General features: G+C 41.4%; 1 protein-coding gene across 4 annotated transcripts in view; it reads left to right on the top strand.

Moving 5' to 3' along the window:
* Positions 1-18,583, top strand: part of pvrl2l (PVR cell adhesion molecule related 2 like) — a 221,690-nt gene that overhangs the window by 78,418 nt on the left and 124,689 nt on the right. For all 4 annotated transcript variants that reach the window (XM_041053728.1, XM_041053730.1, XM_041053729.1 and 1 more), the window contains exon 2: positions 16,610-16,722. In XM_041053728.1, coding sequence (XP_040909662.1) covers positions 16,610-16,722 — 113 coding nt within the window. The remainder of the gene's footprint in view (positions 1-16,609; positions 16,723-18,583) is intronic.

Below are 18,583 nucleotides of genomic sequence, written 5' to 3' on the forward strand. Positions count from 1 at the left end.
ATCGACTCAGAGATTTAAAACGTGCTGGTGATGTTCTGTCGAACGCGCTGCTTCAACACGCTGCTGGCGCTTGGCAGAGGAAGTGGAAAGGTCAAACTGGTCTTTGCGTTAACAATGATGTTTAAAAACAAAATGACAACTTGAGTAGCAATAAATGTCACTACCTAAGTAAATACGACTGCTGATATAGCTGCTGTTCTAAAACGGGCTTTCCTGTCACCTTGGAAATCGCACTAACTTAGACTTAAATTAGCTGTTCAGTTCATTTCTGTGCTGAGATCTAGAATATTATCAACTAGCAGGGACTTAAACACATGGAGTATGTGGCAATGCTGTCTTATCTGTTCAAGTGATTTCCTGTTAGGCGACTTTCATGTAAATATTGCTTATATAGCTTCATTCAGACGTTACATGTCCATTACAGTAGGAGCCACAATGCTTATTTGCAGTATTGCACAATGCGTATGGCAATATCTGGCACCTGGTGCATGAGAGGGATCCCGCTTTCTGTTGGAAAAATGCTGTGTTGGGAGTTGGGAGTCTCATTTAATTCAGATTTCCTCAAATGCTGTGTGTAGTTTTGTTGGATAATCAGATACATAGGGATGGGAAACAGCTGGTCTGATTGTTATTTTGGTTGTGTAATGTTTGTTTTTTCTTCCCCTGAATACCACACAGAAAAAAATCATTTGCACACTGATCTGACATAAAAAGAATCTTTCTCTCAACTACTTGGCTCAGTCAAAGTGTTTTGTGGTTTATTAAAATGACTTTAGTATCTTTATGTATAAGAAATGATAATCAAGTAATCTGTTTATTGCAGTGCTCTTTATGAGGTGGAAAAAGACTAGCATTTAACCTTGTCCTGCTTCTGCCTTTAAATTAGCTTGACGGCATACGATTCCGATGTGCTGTGTTGGAAGCATCTCAGACATGTTTCTGGGTTCAGCCAAGTGAAATTGTTGGTCGAACCAACACTTTAAATTGATTAGCAACATTCTGCAGCAGTATCGTGAGACCTGTGTGAGCCATCATGAGATGGTTCTCAGACTTTTTTAGATAAGTCGCTTTCTTGAAGGGCCTAACTAAGATTGTTCTGTCACTTAGTGACATGAGAGCATGTGGGTGATTGCTCTTCTGGAAGGTTTAAAAAAAATTTGTGTTGGAGAAGAGAGAGGGAGAGTAGAAAACAGACTGAAAGGAGATACAGGAACCAGGGCTTTGAGGAAAATGAGCTACGCAAGAGGCCACTGGATGTGGGTTCGGCCAACTCAAGGCCAGGAGTAGATGAAAGCGGGGAAAAGTGCCGTTGAGGGCGAGAGATGAAGAGGAGCACACGAAATGATGGAGATGAAAGAGAAAGAGGGGGAAAAAGAGAGCGGCAGAGGGACAATGGGTATCTAAGAGACAGAGAGAGCGGGAGGCTGACCTTGAGAAAATGTGGGCAAGGGAGGGGACAACACTGACAGAGGGAGAGATGGAGAGAAAAAAGAGAGGGAGGAGGGGTACTGAAGAGAAGTGGAGAAGCCGAGTCGGGAGAGTTTGATGAGCCTGAGGGAAGGTGAGGACGAACGACAGTCTTATAAACAGAAGGAGTGCAGGGAGACAGAGTGACTGTTTCTTCAGTGGTTTGATTAATTACATTTTGGCAGTGTTTCAGCTGTATGGGATCATCACTGTATATCAGTGATATTAGTTTTGGTTTCCGGTAATGTTTCGAGTCTGCAAGTGACTATTTGTGTAAGTCTTTATGAGGATTTATGTCTCTAAAATGTGGCTTTGTCGGAAAATTCTGACCACATGCTGGAAAACTTCTGAGCTCCCCCCAAAAGTATTAATTAACACAGTTTATTTCTGTGCTAATTCCAAAACCACGGCCATTAATCTGCTGCTACAGCCACCTTCGGTTTTCTGGGGAGACGTTTCACAAGGCTTGACGTGCAGACTGTTCACCCCAAAGATTTTAGATGGGGTAAGGGTCAGGGCTCTGAGTACTGGGGAGGAACACACACTTCTTTATGATCTTACCTTGTGCACTGGTGTGAAATATTATTGTAAACTCTGAGTCTGTAAGTGACTGCAATGATATCCCTTAATTGGACCTAAGGGGGCTAACCCAAACCAGCCATGTAACCTGCACTGGGGTCACTACATACCTTTGGCCATGTAGTCCAGAATATTAGCCAATCATAACATGTTCAGCGAGCCACATGCCATGTTAGCGATGCCTGAATTTGAATGCTGCTTTTCATGCACATATGTAAAGTTAGTTATTGGGGTTATGCACAGCAACATGCAGCAGCCCCTTGAAGAGGTGGTTCACCCAGAGATACAGGGATGTCGTAATCGTAGCTCTGTTGTATTGTTTTAGCACATTGTTTTTCATTGTAGTGGGCTCCACACACAGTATTCCTTTCACTTCTAGGGTTTTTTTGTGGAGGCAGAAATCTCAGAGGTAAACTGATTCTTTAAGTAAATGAACAAAGTTTTGTTCCAATTAAAAACAGTCTGCTCCTTTTTCCTCCCGCTACCTTCCAGGCAGTACACAAACTGTAGTAGGTATGTGGAGTCTCAAATCCAAGGAAAACATAAATAGGGCAGCAGCTTCACCGCCCACTACATCAGTTTATCTTGTCTAGCCTGAGGCTGATAAGACTGTCAAACTGGAAGCAGGATGTGGCGACATATTGTTTGAGTCAAGAGGCCAGTAGACAGATAATATGAGGTGTGATGTGTTGTGCAAGTGAAGGAGGAGAGAGCAGGTCCACAGTAAAGTAATAAATACAGTGTTACAGCAGGATCTGGGGAGCAGATGGCTGGCTGGTTCTGTTTCTGTCTTTAAGACGTTAAGTTTAGGTCCATAAGCATGCTGATAGTTTCAAAATTCTTTCCCTTCAGTGTTAGTATTCGGTAGTTTAGTGAGACTCAGATTTCAACAGTGATCCAAAAAGGTTCTTGAAGGATTTAGAAATGTAGCCGATGGAGTGAGTAGTTAATTAAAATTTTAATTTCCCAGGTTAACTGGCTGTTAATATAAAACGTGTTTGTTCTGTGATACGTCTGTGAGATTTTGTACAGATATTCAGTCTTCAGAGGATGAAACGACTTTTCCTGCAGCACCACTATCCGGTCAAAGTTGTCTCATATCCAGTGAAATATCTCAACATCTACAGGCTAAATGGGTACAGCATTTTGTACTGTCATTCATGGTCCCAGAGGATGGATCCTATTGATCTTGGTAGTCCCCTGACTTTTCATAGCTCCACCATAAGGTTGCCATTCGTAGTTTTAAGTGAAATGTCTCAACAAGCATTCATGTCCGCCCACGAAAGTAAACTTAAAACATTGTGAGGTGGACCTGCAGCTACAACGCCCTTTTACAGTGAAATTACTGTAACACTCGTTTTCTATTTCTCTGGTTCTCATTCTGTAGATTTACATTTATGTCACGTCCACAAAGCTGATTCTACAGTGGGTCGGTTGTAATTAATTTGCACTTTTCATAAAGCAACTGAACAAACACATAAGTGAGTGAGAATGTCAGATGGTCTGGAGGAGGTGAGAGAGAAATGTGGACTCTAAAAGGGCAGGGAAGGAGAGACGGAAAGATGTGGAGGGAGAGAAAGAGGAGCAGGGGGGCAGTGGACGACAAGAAAGCAAAATGGAGGAGGAAGTAGAGAGAGAGAAAAGGAGAGGAGGGGGGAGTCAGTCAGAGGGCAGGAGGGAGGAGGAGAGGCTGATGGCTCGAGTTGAGGAGATCAGTCTGCTTAGTGTCTGTCAGTTCGACAGGAGAGAGACTGAAAACAGCTGGGGGCTCTCGCTCTGTGTGTGTGTGTGTGTGTGTGTGTGCGTGTGTGTGTGTGTGTGTGCGTGCGTGTGTGTGTGTGCGTGTGTTACTGCCAACACAGGCCGCCCTGTGTGTGGTGTATGTGTGTTTACACCAGAGAGAGAGAGAGAGAGAGAGAGAGAGAGAGAGAGAAAGAGATGGGGGGCATGGCAAGGACAGCCAGAGATCAAAGTCACACAGACACACAGACACACAGACACACAGACACAGACACACACACACACACACACACACACACACACACACACACAGAAACCAGCCTGTGTTGGCAGTGATTGGTCAGCCTGCATGACTGTTGGATGGGATCTCGATACCTGCAGAGATAATAGATTTGGAGAGGTCACACACACACACACACACACACACACACACACACACCACCTGCAGATGCCCATTCGCAGCAGTTCTAACACTCTTAATATGGTAGAGCTGTCATCACTGCACCAAGTGAGAGAGAGAGAGAGAGAGAGAGAGAGAGAGAGAGAGAGAGAGAGAGAGAGAGAGAGAGAGTGGGTACTTGAATATGAATTCTGTTGTCGGGAGGCGAGTAAGAGACAAATAGGAATCCAGGGTATGAATTGAATTGTGGCAGTGAGCGAGGAGAGATTGTGTCCTATGTAATTTCAGACTATAATGTCCCGGTACACAGTGTTCTGCCCTCCCTCCCTCCCTCCCTCCCTCCAGGCCTGCATCCATTTCTTCTCATTTCTCTTCATTTCAAAACACAAAGAGCACCAACTCTCCCCGTCTTGCCGTGTGCGCCTCCTTCCCGTTTGCATTTCGAACACTCCCCTCCTCTCACTGCTCTGTTCTACTGTTTCTGTCTGGCTTGCCGTTTTGTTGTCTCACTTTCGCGTGGAGGTATTTTCCGTCCTGTTCTTCATCTCGCTCCTGTTTTATTCAGCTCTGTTTTGCATGCTGCCGTATTTTACACTCTGTTCTTGTTCTGTTTTGTTCTGCACTGTACCTTTTCTCTCCCTCTGCAGATGTTTCTGTCTGTGCTGCTGCATATTTGAGGTCACTTAATGTGTCTCAGGAGAGCCTACTGCTGTTTCATTAGCTTGTGTAATATTGTATCAACAGGTTGCCTTATGAGAAAAGACTATTATTTGTGTTTGTGATGCATACAAAGTCAGATTTTTCTCATTTTCATGGTGAACAAATATTCCCTTTTCATAAGAGTGTGCTAAGTTGCCAGGCACGTTCAAGATGGCAGCCGCTCTCACAGTCGTACAGTTTTACAGACCACTTGCCCAGCTTTAGTCAGGTCAGGTCATAGTTTCTTTTTTCCAAGTCACAAACGCTTTGAATCAATAAGCTGTTCAGACAAGGAAACGGCTTTCTGAGTGAATTCTTGAAATGAATTTCAAGAATGAAAAATACCACAGCAGTTTAGACCCACCAGTGCTCTGCTTATCAAAAGATGCTCGCACATTTTAAATGAGTAGCAAAGTTTCACTCTCGGGTTTTTTGAATACACTTTTTTGCTGCTAGTGATTCTGATTCTGTTCCTTTTTGACCTGTTGGTAAAAGCAGTCGTGCCACATCCTTGGGGAAAACTGGGAAGCTCATAAATCAAGCACCACCTGAATGCAGGTTAGGATGACCAGAAAATATGAAATCACAAACCACCAGTGAAAAACGAAATATTTTCTTTTCGTTGCAAATTGGAGCGTTACCTCACTTTGACAGTGGACTCCAAGGACATAATCAATAACTTTGCCACAAAGATACTTGGTCATTTGGCATTTGAGCCACTAACGAGAGGACAGAAACACAACGCGAGGTTGTGCAGGACCACATCATCATTTTTGTTGGATGCATTTCATAGATTATTTTAGGGCTTTGTTAATGGTAGACTGTAATGAAACGTGATACACACCTACTATAAACTGCAAACATGATTTTACCAAACCTGGGAGTTTTTATATAGTTGTTGAACAGACAGACAGAGCAATCAATCTATTAGTTGTTAATTCTTGTGAAATAATTGTTTCCATACCTGGGCATGACTTCAGAGAGAGAGAGGGGGGCTTTTCCCGGTAGTGAATGAACTTAACGCTTTCTGTTTGAGTGTTATGACAGCTGACTGAGGGTGTAATGAGGATTCGTAGGAGGAGGTGGACCTGTGGGGATAAATGTGCTGTATTCACCAGAATCACCTGCTTTATTAGTGATTAGTGTGCCTTCCAACTCAACAGGATCCCTGCCTGTGAGTGATGATCTTTCGATGTGTGTCAGCTGAACGGTGGATTTGTTCTACAAATGGTTTTACCTTTTAGCAGGAGATTAATTATTGAACAGGCCTAGAGGCAAAAATGTTCATCTTTTGGATGAAAACACCTGATTACCTCTGTAATAGAAACATAATTTTAAACCATATAACTTTCACTTCTTGACCAGCCAAGAGGAAGTCAAAATGTGATTCTCAAACACACATCGTGGGTGGCATGGAAACAGGACATACTCAGACTTCCCCAAATTTGGTTTCACTCGTGAAGATTTAAATAGTAAGTTAGTAAAAATAGTAAATTTCTCTCCTTTTGTTGGGGATTCCCTGAAAACACTTCAAGCACCTGCAGTGATCTGTGCGCCGCATTTTAGAACAAATAATTTCATTTCTGTAAATGTTTTGTTCATTGTTTTATGTACATATTGAGCCCAAGTCTCCCTCCCATCCCAGATCTGTGTTGTTGTCAGAGGCAGAAGTGTTAATGTTGGTGTTCGTCTCCTGATCTTCCCTTATTAATTTGTGTTCAGCTTTGTAATCCAGTTATTTGCCACTTGCTTCTCGTACTGGCAGAAAATATCAGTAATTAGGGCTCAGTGCTTGGCTGGCCACATTCCTCTCGTCTTAGTGTTTTACTGAAGGGTGCTTGTTAAAATGGACCTGCACTGCTTTGAAATGAAATGAGCCAAATCCACCCCCATTGTTGGAATCCACCCGTCTATATCTGTGATTCGCTGTCTCAGCCAACTCAGGAGTGATGAGTCACAAGTTGATTTTTAGAAAAATAGATTAAAAACAAATCTAATCGGTGAAACCTGGTAAAACGTGGCTCAGACTTGTGATACATTTATTTTGTTTGTAAAATGGGAAATGTTTCCAGCTTCTTGACTTCCTCCTGCAATTGATAATTAAAATATATAGTATATATATAAGTATATATATATATATATATATATATATATATATATATATATATATATATATATATATATATATATATATATATATATATATATATATATATAGTTGGCAGTTAGTTGGCTCTGTTTTGGGCAGTTTTCAGGCTGAGGCTGAGACTAATCAATTTTAAAGTCACTTTCTGTAGTGTTATTTGGTGCATTATGCACAGACCAGATTGACAAGTGGACCCTGATGATATGGAGAAGGTAAATAATTATGTCGTGTGAAGTATGCATCATGGAGCTAAGCCAGGTAACATAAAACTGTTTCTGACTTGGACATGGAGGTTTGAGAATATGAGCGAGTATGAGAGTGGCAGGTGCCAAGCACACACAAAGACACACACAACAATAAGCTAGTTTCCTGTGTGTAATAACACCTTTCAGTGTGCCAAGCGAGAGTTAAAAAGCAGAATATATAGCAGGAAGGGTAAATGGGTTTCTAACAGGGCATCTAAACACACCTGAGTGTGGTGTGGGTGGACATGATAGCAGAGAGACTGGCATTGTACGTACGTGGACAGCATCCTCACAGCCATATCTGGGTAAGTGGCAGAAGACACGCCTGACCCACAGTAAGGACCATAAAACAGCCCCTGGAACTGCCGGGCAAAAATTGTAAAAACAAAAAAACAAATCACAGTTGGTTGACAGAAAAGTAATAATAATTATTACAGAAAAGTAATAAAGAGACATAGCTCTAAAATGCAGAAATTGGTTGCTGTGCTCGTGCTCTTAGTTACAAAGACAAATGATGTATAAAATTTCCAGAGGTTCATTTAGAAACCAGTGAAACATCGTGTGGTGACTTTCCAGATGATAATATGTGACGGGTCAACATCCACTGGATGTCGGTGGACAGGATAAGTATTTTCAAATCAGGGGCAGTTGTTATTGTTGCTGTCTAATCACATTAATCAGCCGATTCCCTTCATTTCCAATATTTCACAAGGAGAGGACAACAGACAATGAAAAATGAAATAAGATGCACGCTTTGTAGATTCTGGATATTGTCCCCTAATTTTTCACCCGTTGTGTCCCCTTTGCCGTTGCCTGTCCATTCTCTCAATATTGGATAACCATCCAATTTTAGGGCTACATCTCTTATATCTTGATCTTCTCCTCTTTCTTTTTTTTGAATTATTCCTTTTGATGAATTCCTTGCTGCCCTTTGATCTGAGCGGCAGAAAGTATATTGAGCAGTGGAAGCACATCAGATAGGGAAGGCAAACTCCTCAATGAAACTCTGAGGAGAGCCGTACTGACTACATCAACAAAGCAGGGGCATGAAAAGAAATGGCCACACATGAAAGGAAGCGTGGAACAAAAGCCATTGACACGGCTGCTGTGGATCCTTTGTTTTGTGAAGATATGACGGAGATGTATCATTTAATGCAGCATGGCATATGGACAGCGTCACGCTCTGCTTGCTCCCGTCCTCGCCCTTTTGTCCTCCCTGAAATAGAGCTCACTCAGTCTTCTTTAAGTGAACTCTCTGTGCAACTGCTCCATTCGTTTGCTCTTGAAAACGTTGTTTTCTTCCCATCCCATTGATACCAGGTGTCATTTTCTTTCAAAAGTACAGGAGCAGCTAAGGTGGGCTTTTGAAAAGAAAGACCTGGGATATTGAACCTGCTGTTCTTTACCTCGACAACGCCGTCAGTGCTCTTGTCATTTAATGTGCAGTGGGAAGGCTTTCATTTGTGGATTACACACTCAGGCATGTCTCTTGGTGCGTTACTCAGGAAGAATACCTGAGAAAATGTTTTAAAACACGCAGAGCTGAACTTTGGTTTATCCAGGTGAGGTTTGCTGAGCTCAGATCTTTCCCAGGTGTACATACACACCTGGGAACAAGAGTTACAGTATAATACCTGTGTCCATAGCAGCTTGAAGACGTGGAATACCTTACTCAAGGTCACCTCAACAGTATTTGTTGAAGGAAGAAAGAACATCTCTTGCTTACTTTCCCCCAGTCTTTTCTCATCTGTTCAGGGGCCATTCTCACAAAGCAGAGTTACAAAGTTATGTGGACACCATGTAACACCCAGAACAGCTCCTTTTTACTTCAGAGCATGTTCCAGCTTTGAAGGGTGTTCTGGGTTTTATTCATCAAAGATATCCAGTTAACTCTGTAGTCTTGCGTTGTGAGAGAGGCCCCTGCACTCAAACCAGCAAATGTTCAGGCAGGCGCTCGCTCCTCACACTGTCGGCTTTAAGATCACAACACTCAGAAAGAGTCATGTGTCACGTTGCACATTGCACGGAACTTGACATGTGCCTCGCCTCATTGTGAGGCAGCTTTTGTTGATTTCTTTTATGGTTTCCTCAGATTTTTTTTTTTGTCAGTGTATAAAACACAGCCCTGGAATACAGAGCTGTTGTGCAGCGATGTTTTTGTATTGTTTGTGAAATTCAGATTTGGTGCTTACAAATGAAGCTTTAAGTCTTTACTGTAAATCTGTGTATACTAGGCGAAGAAAAAGACAGACACTTAAAAGCTTTTTGATTTAGTAAATACAATGAGTATGTTTATAGAATATAAACTGAAAACTAGAGTATATCCCATGATAAATATCATGTGAGTGAGTGATAAATCTAATGTGCAAGGAGTTACATCTAATGCTGCTACCTGTAACTGACACATAGATTGCCACCTGTCTGTCTGTTTTGGCCTTTATGTGATCATTTCTTCAGAGATGCATGGATGATATACCTGAGCAGGAGGGAGGTGAAAGCTATCTTCACTAAGTTGCCCTACAATTTGTAAAGTGTAACTAAATTACACATCTACCACCTGCTCATTATGATAACAATGGCTTTCGTGACGACTATCGTGAACTTTATCAGCCTCCTGATGGTGCAAAGGCCACTGGTGTGAATGGGAGATCCCGCTCACATCTATCGTCAAGTGGACAATAAAAACCTGATTAAAGATGACTATATACAGAAGAAGCCATTTAGTGTCAAATAGCAATTACTGGTAAGTCAGCTCAGGCTAACACACACACACACACACACACACACACACTGCAATTGTAGAGCCGCATTAATGCCTTAATCACACGGGTGAGTGAACGTCTTACATCTGCAAAATACCAACTTTTCAGAAATGAATAACAGCAGACTTCTTGTGCGATAGTCCACTGTGCATTTTGGAAGTGATGCAGAGGGATTTTGAAAGGGTTTTATAATCCCACAGGCCGGATCATTTTCTCAGCCCTTCAATCCCAGTAAAAAAATAAAAAATAAAAAAATATATAAACTGGAGTTAATGGGTTGTCAGCTGACAACATGGTAACAGTGAGAAGCCACCCACAGTGTAAACATGCCAGTTACCCGAGCTGTCAGCTGGGTATTAATATTACATTGAAATTAAAAGTTCTGTTTTTTTTCCTTTGTGGCTCAGTCTATCACACCACATACCTATCTGACAATTAATGGCAAATTTTGAAATTACATTACTTTTATAATTTTTTGAAACAGGAAAATCTTTATCGGTCCACATCTGACAATCATTTTATAACAAAATGAGCCATTTTTGATTCAGAATATGAATATTTCATTGCTGAACAAACAACAACGCCAGCTCTGGCCTTTAATCACAGCTTATTGCTGTTTATTTGGGTTAAATTTGTTAAATAAAAGTACACTCCTGTACTCTTTCCTGCTTAAATTTGCTGTTAGACATCTGTTAATATAATAGAGCAGTCACAGCTGAGCAATCACCTGCTATAGTTCAGCTACTGATGTAATTGGCTTAAATTGCAAGTGAAAAAACATGGACATTAACGGACTGAGATTCAATATGTGAAGAGATGGAGAGTAAAACAGTACTTTCTGAACTGAACCCTTATTGTGCAAAATTAGAGAGAATGACTCAGCATTTTTCTGCTTGTCGTCAACCTTTGTTGACTGGGTTTGAAACTTCAACCTTGAAACGGTGGATGTCTCATTTTGGAATTAATTTCAGTTCTATTAGCATCTTTGTGGTAAAAAATAAAATAAAATAAAATCTCACAGATGCCAGGAGCTTTTGACTGCCAGCTAACGGTAACTGTGTGTGTGTGTGTGTGTGTGTGTGTGTGTGAGAGAGAGAGAGAGAGAGAGAGAGAGAGAGAGAGAGAGAAACCAAAGCCATCCTTGCAACAACTAATCTCTTTTCTCCCTCTGCCACCATGTTGATCAGTGTCCTGTTACTGAAAAGCCAACGTAAAATGCCATGATTATGAGCTGTCAAATGCCAATTACCGGTAATTCAGCTCCCCAGCGTGTGGTGGATGAGACAGTCCCTCAACGCCAGCCCTCCTCTGCCTCTTCCCTTCTCTTCCGTGTCACATTTGAAGAATTATTTTGTGTTTTTTTTTCTCCCAGGTATGAATGTCATGAGCGTCAGATTTTAATGTGTGTTGACCTGTGTAATTACCGTGCTGTGCGTGAAATATAAGCACACGGTGACTGATGTCACATACCGTAGCCCTCTATCACTCATGATTCACCCATGACTCTAAATATTACCTGTAAAGAATAATATGAATGTGACAAATGGCTTTACATATTTTCTTAAAAAGACTTGTACTGAGAGAGAAACTTGAAAAGGCAAAAAAATATATTTTTATATTAGCAGTGGATCATATGACCTCATATCATAAATCATGTGTGAAAGGTGTTGACAAACACAGAGAGACTGAATTCCCTCAGCTCTATGGAGCATTTTATCATCTTTCAGCTCATTGTTTTGGTTTTGCAGCCCACCATTTCACAGTTTTGGTTCAGTCTCAGTGCTCTCATCAGAATTGTTTTCAGCTGCAGCAGAGCAAAACCTCCAAAACCCAACTGTATGCTACCTGACCAACAACACTTAGCAGACAGGTGAAATTAGCAAGTGGCTGGTGAACGTAGTGGAGCATTTAGCATCAATAAAAAAAAAAAAAAAAAAATATCAGGAACGTACACAAAAAATGCAGAAAAGAAAAATCAAGACAAATACAACATGGATGAAGTCGATCTTTCAAATTCTAGTTTGATGTGATGAAATAATTGTCTATGCAGCAGCTTTAACATTTCAAATGTGCTCATTTGTTCCATTTTAGTGTTTGACAGTTGTTGGCAGTCACCAAGATACAAGCTGACATAAGTGACATCATGACACGCTGACAAAAAACAAAAAAAGCAAAACAAAACAGCTGTGGTTCACTGCCTTCTTTAAGTATGTGATTTGGATGTTAATGTGGATGAGTGTGCACCCCATCAGCATATTTCTCACGCTTACGCTGCATGCCTGTCTACATGGGGAAGCTCCACATAAACAGGCAAATGCCACAAGCCTCTAAATGTCAATTAACTGTGATTCATCTCTCTGGTGCATTGGGAGGGAAGCAGAGTGTGGCCATTCATTTAACCGCCTCCCCTCTTTGACTTTCCATTTATGTTTAGCTGACGCTCCAATCCACAGTGACTTCCACTGAGTGCAACAGTTGAATAAGCTGCAAATTGTGGGATCGCTGGGGTTGCAGGCAAATAATTGGAGGGATTGAAAAGATAAGGGTTACAGTGGTGCATCGACTCCAATTTCACTGATAGCAGGACGAGCGTATGTGTGATACGCTTCTAGGGAAAAATAAAGAGCATTACCATCGTCAACAATTACATGTGATTTCACAGGGCAAACATTTGGCCCCGAATAAATGTCTGCAACAAGTGAGAAAGTTTGGAAAGAAAATATAAACCTGCACTTGACTGTGCCGTGAGGCAGTGCAGAAATCTAGATATTCATTTTTCCTCGTCGTTGAACATTGGTTGTAGTTCACAGGTTTCTGAATGGAAGACAGAAAAAGAAAGGTGGACTGTGGCTATAGTTTGACGGGAAACTTTTAAATGCATCTTCTGTGTCTGCATACACTAAAATGACGGAGGTTTATTATTTATTTATTCAGGGGTCTATTCAAAAGCCAATTCTGAGCTGAAGAGATATTTTTGGTGTGAGGGAACAATCCAGACCAATGTGATCCTGAAAATTCTGATAAAAAAGAATGCATGTTTGACAAGTCTCATGTAAGTGAAGTCTCAGGTCCTCATTTTTGTGACTTAAATCTGTCTCAAGTCCACAAGTTTATAGCTCTGTTGTCTTGTTAAAGGAAGATTGTGTGTTCTAGACCGACATAGGATTATCTATAGTTGTACAAAGTCAGAAGAACCAAATGATAAAGTTTAAAACACATCTATGTGAGCACAACATTTAACATCAGTGTTAGTTCAGATGCTAAAAAAACGCCCACAAGTGGCAACCTCTGTGCGAGCAAGGTGGCCATGTTCAGGTCTGTGTGAGCTGTGAGAAGAGAGACTTTCTTCATTCTCATCCTCTCACTCGTCTCATCTCTCAGAGCCAGTCAGCTTAGTCTCCACGGGGCGTTTTGGAGTCAGGCTCTGAGGAAATGAATCATTTCTGATGTGATCTCATGCTCTCTGCTCCTTGCCTTTCACTCCTTCAGTGTTTTACTTTTTCTCCTCATATCTCTTTTTGGCCATTTTCAAACTTCTCCACTCTGTGGCCTCCTTTTATTCTTCTGCACTCTCTCTGGTTTTTAGTCATTCCTCTTTATTCCCTCCTCTAGTTTCCCCCTGCAGCTCCATCGCCTTCAGTCTCTCTCTGATTTAGTCACTTTATTTTTATAAATCTTCTTCCTGGGCTTCTTTTCTCTTTCCTCCTCTTCTTCTTCTCTGTTACTCTTTTATTCTTTTACATTTATCCTTCCCCATAAATTGTTCTTCCATTTTCTTCCAGATCCTTTCATACCCCTCTTGACTTTTTCTCTTTCAGCATTTTCACTCTTTCAGTCTGTAGCCATCTCCTTTTTCTTTCTCCATCATCCCCTCTTCCACCCTTTTCCTCTCTGTCTCTCTTTTTATTATTTTCCCCTGCGTCACAGATGAGATTACATTGACCACTATGAATAACCAGAAAGTTTATGTGATTCATGGCTTTGGTGAGACTGTGTGTGTGTGTGTGTTTGTATTTTCAGCTTCTTTAGAAATAGTGGGAGTTGTGTGTTGTTGTGTTTAATTTGGACAAATGAAGAAATAGGTTATAAGAATGTTATAGAGGCAGAAACAAATACCAGAGGCGGAGGTTGGTCTCAGTTCGTAGCTGCTGCTCTTGTTGGTTCAGGCCGTGGAAGAACTTGTCTGGCAGCCAGTAGTTTGCATTCATGTGTTTTGCATGTTTGTGCATGTCTGTCTGACAGTGGGAACAGATAACTGCTTTGACAGCCCATTGTCTCCCTCAGGGTAGAGACTGTGGTTCAATGACTGAGTCACTCTCATATGCACTCACATTACAATGAGATGGTCTGATATATGCACACACACACTCAATCGTGTACAGTAATCACGCGAGCACACACACCGTTGAGCATACGTAGGCCTTTGCACACAAAATTCGCTCCTGCACACATGGGCGGGCGTGTGGATGCACGCATGCCGTAAGTCCAAAGCAATCGACACCCCTGCAGCACACGCACACTTCTCACTCTTTGTTAGTGTGACTGTGTTTTACAGCTGATTTGCAGGCTAAATCCCAGCCAGCTCATTCACCTCCACGCTGTGACATGTAACATATTGTCCTAATCAATCCCTCACACACTAAGAGGCTTTTTGCACTGGAACCACCCGGGGCAAGCGAGCAGTTAGTGACTGCTTATCCCCTTTTCTTCCGGAGCCAATGAGAGGCAGGCTCCCCACAAGAATTTTATCTTTGCAGGCGCAGAGGCTGGCTGAGAGGGCAGCGAGCTAGAAGAGGTGGAGGAGAAAAGATGTAACAGTGTGACTTAATTCCAAGACAACCGAACAGTCGCAGACCCCGTAAAAATGTCAGCTGAAGCTTTATATGATTGTATGTGGAAACCGCTAAACACACAGAGCTGTGGACTCGGCCTAGATTGCATTAACGAAGGATTACAAGTTGTCTGGTTTGCTCTCTGATCCTTTCGCTTTTTGTTTTTCTTTCTTACTCTGAGCCATTTTCTTTTTCTACCTCTCATAATTCAGAGGATTACAAGTTCATTAAAGTTCATTTGTGTCAAGAAATCTAATACAACTGTAAACTGTTAGTATATGTGTGTGTGTGTGTGTGTGTGTATGTGTGTGTATATATATATAGTCGATTTAATGAATGTTTTAACAAGGCACATCTGCAGCTAATTGCCTTGCTGGTTGACAGCTGCTTGTTGACAACTAATCCAAATAAAAAGAGCCATCGCTAAGAGAAGGGACAATTCGTGTCAACTGCTGAAGTGCTTTTAATGAACACATTTTTCACTAGGTGGTACACAACATGACAAGGCTTACATGCAGTTTAAAACCTGACAGTTCTGAGGAGTGCTTTTGTAATCCTGTTGTTTAGCAGACTTTGTCCTGTTCACGGTTTCCTGCTGCTCTTGCATGCAAATTAGTTTGCAGTTTCTGTTGAAAGCCTCAAATGCATTTTCTGCTACATCAGTTTTATTTGTCAAATCTATCTCAGATTCAGTGGAAGCCTGGCTTTCCCGTGGAGTCTATTTGAATGCAGAGGCCTCACAGAATTGGTAGCAATGCTGATACTGAAGATTGTTTGGGAATAAAAAAGGTATCACAGCACCACAGTGACATTTTATTTATTTATTTATTTATTTACCTACTAAAAAAGGGAAAGTATAGGTTCAAAAGAAGTCTTGCAACTTATGATTTGGGCCTCGGCAGCAGACTACTACCCACAGTTGAGTCAGTCGATTGCGGAGTAAGAGACGAATGTTAAGAAATCTCAATCCACTTGTGCAGTTTAAACTCAGTATTCAGACGCGGCCTGCAGGTCAGCAGGTACTGCGTGGTGTTGAGACACTGCTCGCCTCTGACCATCCGCCTTTCATCTCGGTTTAAGTTTGAACGGAGGGGGCAGCTCTCCAGGCTTGTTTTGGTGAACCTGCACTGGCCTGTCTGACCGACCGTGCTCTCCCGACACAGGCTTTCATGCTCAGGCAAAGAGACACAGGTGCCTTCAACTGAATTTCAAACACATCAAAGAAGCCGTACCCGAGTTGCCGTGGCGTTCCTAGAGGCGCGCCCCCTAGCGATGCCTCTTGGTAGACAAGCTTTACTGTAATGAGGGCCGAGCAGAAGGAAGTTGGCTGAGATGCTGCCTGAGGATTGTTATCAAAGGCTCATGATTCAGATTTTTTTTCTTCCTCTTTAATGAACTTGTCTCTGTTTCCTCTTTCTGTTTCCATCGTGTTTAACTATAACTTTGTTTTAAACTGTCTAGAAAACGTATTAAGGAGGTCGATCCTCCCTTCTGACTAAAACAAAACGAGTGGGAGGGAAAAACATCAATCACAGCAGATTCATTTAAATAACACCAGATTCAAAATGAAATACTTCTAATACTCCATGTTGCCTGTCTCCATCTTCTCCGTTTTAGTGTCTGTTTGTTCCTTGTTTAGTTTCAGTTCAAACAAACAAATGAATAATTATTCAGATATTGGTTTTGTGGATGATTACTTAATCCCCTCTCCCCTTCTTCTCTTTTTCACCTGCCTTTAGGTATCGGGGCTCAGAAAGTGCGAGTGGAGGAAGAGCTGGAGGCCTATCCCACAGAGTCAGTTGATCTCCGCTGTCAATTCATCGACGGAGGAGGCCGCACCAAGCTCACACAGGTTGGCAGATGAAAGACAGAATTGTGTTTTTAGTACGTTTGGAAGCACTGAAGCTCAGAATGTCAAAGTGAGATTGACAAGGTGGTAAAACCTAATGGAGTGAATTCATTGGAAAAATGTGAGGAGAAGACTGGTTGATGTGGAGATCAGTGCTTCCCCCATGATCTTTTCATTCTGCAGACAAAATAAGGACATGCCAACAAAGAAACCTGTGGTACACATTTGGCCTTGTTAAAGCAATACTTTGAGCACTGGGGGAAAACTAGATTAGAACTTAAGGTGGGTGTGGAGCGATGTGGAGACTGGAACCTTCCTCAAATTAATACATGAAACAAGTAGAAGAAGAAGTAAACGCCGTATGTCCATTGCATTTTCCACCTCATTTTTGTTTGTTTGAAGCTTGACTCTCTTTTAATTATGTCATCTTGTTGTGTCCTCGTCTTTGCAGTGATTTAATGACCGCCAACTGTTTATCTCAATGACCCAAATCCTAATAATCACATCACAGTAATGGATGGAAACCATCACTGATTTGTATTTTCCTTTGCCTGTTTTCTGGAAATTCGGTTAAAATTGCTGCTGAACTCGACTAATATATTTTAACTGGCAAATCATTTAAACTTTTACAGTTATTTATTTATTGAATTTATTTATTTGTTTATTGAGTTGCTTTGCACTCGTTTGAACACACGAAAGTAGCTGTGCAAAGTATGAAAACAGAGAGCTTGAGAGAGCTGCTTTATCACCTCTGCACAGCTGGACAGTCGCTGGATGAAGCCGGCGAGCTTGTCAGCTCACACATTCCAACATTTCATTTTAGCTTGATCTTACCAGATGGAGAGGGCCGAGCACACACAACTCAAAAAATGAGAACTTCTGAGTATTTGAAAGTCAATTTGCGTTATCAAACCCCAGATGGCAATTTATCTGACACCACGTGAACTGTTCTGATTCACTATCACACACCAAGTAGACTAAAGCAAACTGCCATAAGCTGCATCTGTCCCCCTCTGAGCTGTGGATGGAATCAATAAGCAATTTGTTCACATGCAAAAACTGAAATTGCAGACGGGCTAAATTGCCCTCTGATATTTTCCCTACAATCCATCGCTAACGAGGGAGTCTCATCCACTAATTTGTGTTGACATCTGGGTTACTACCTGTCTTGTTCCTTGCAACCTTCAGCTCTCCCTCCGTTCTTTCTTCTTTTTCCTCTTGACATCATAAATTTAATAAATGTTTACTAAATGTGTATTGATGAACTTTATTCCCTGTGCTTCCTGGTCTGTTACTTTAGTCAGTAGTTTGTATTTGACATTGTCTCTTTGAAAACTGGAAAGAAAAGAAAATCTATTTGGTACAACATCACAGTATTCTCTCTTGTCTCCCTCATACAGCCATAAAAGATATCAATATCTTTCACATATCAGAAATCTTAAGAAGAAAAGCCTGTAAGATCGCTCTCTTTCAAACCGTATTCTAAAATGGCAGTGTGGTCCTTGAGAGAGTGTTTGCGAGACTAAGAGACCTTTAATTTCGTGTTGTAATAGATTCTTGGCTCCTTACTCAGACAGCCTTAATTGCATTTGACATTTTGCAGCTATAAGTGAAATTATTTCAGGTTTTATGGAAGATAGAACAGCACAGATTTCAGTACTTGAGTCTGTATCTATATACAATATATACTTCTGCTGCACGACAATGAGTTTATTAACCATGAGGTGAAAGGGACAGGGCCAACCGGCCAACACGAGGTGCAGTTGCTTTGATTATGTTTAGCGGGGGGCCCACAGTGTGAGGCTCTGAAAACGCTTTCATTAGACCCTCTCAAGAATCTTGTTAGTCTGGGTTTGAAAGGAAA

This window comes from Toxotes jaculatrix, chromosome 13 (genome assembly GCF_017976425.1).
Source record: "Toxotes jaculatrix isolate fToxJac2 chromosome 13, fToxJac2.pri, whole genome shotgun sequence".
Classification (NCBI taxonomy): Eukaryota; Metazoa; Chordata; class Actinopteri; family Toxotidae; genus Toxotes; species Toxotes jaculatrix.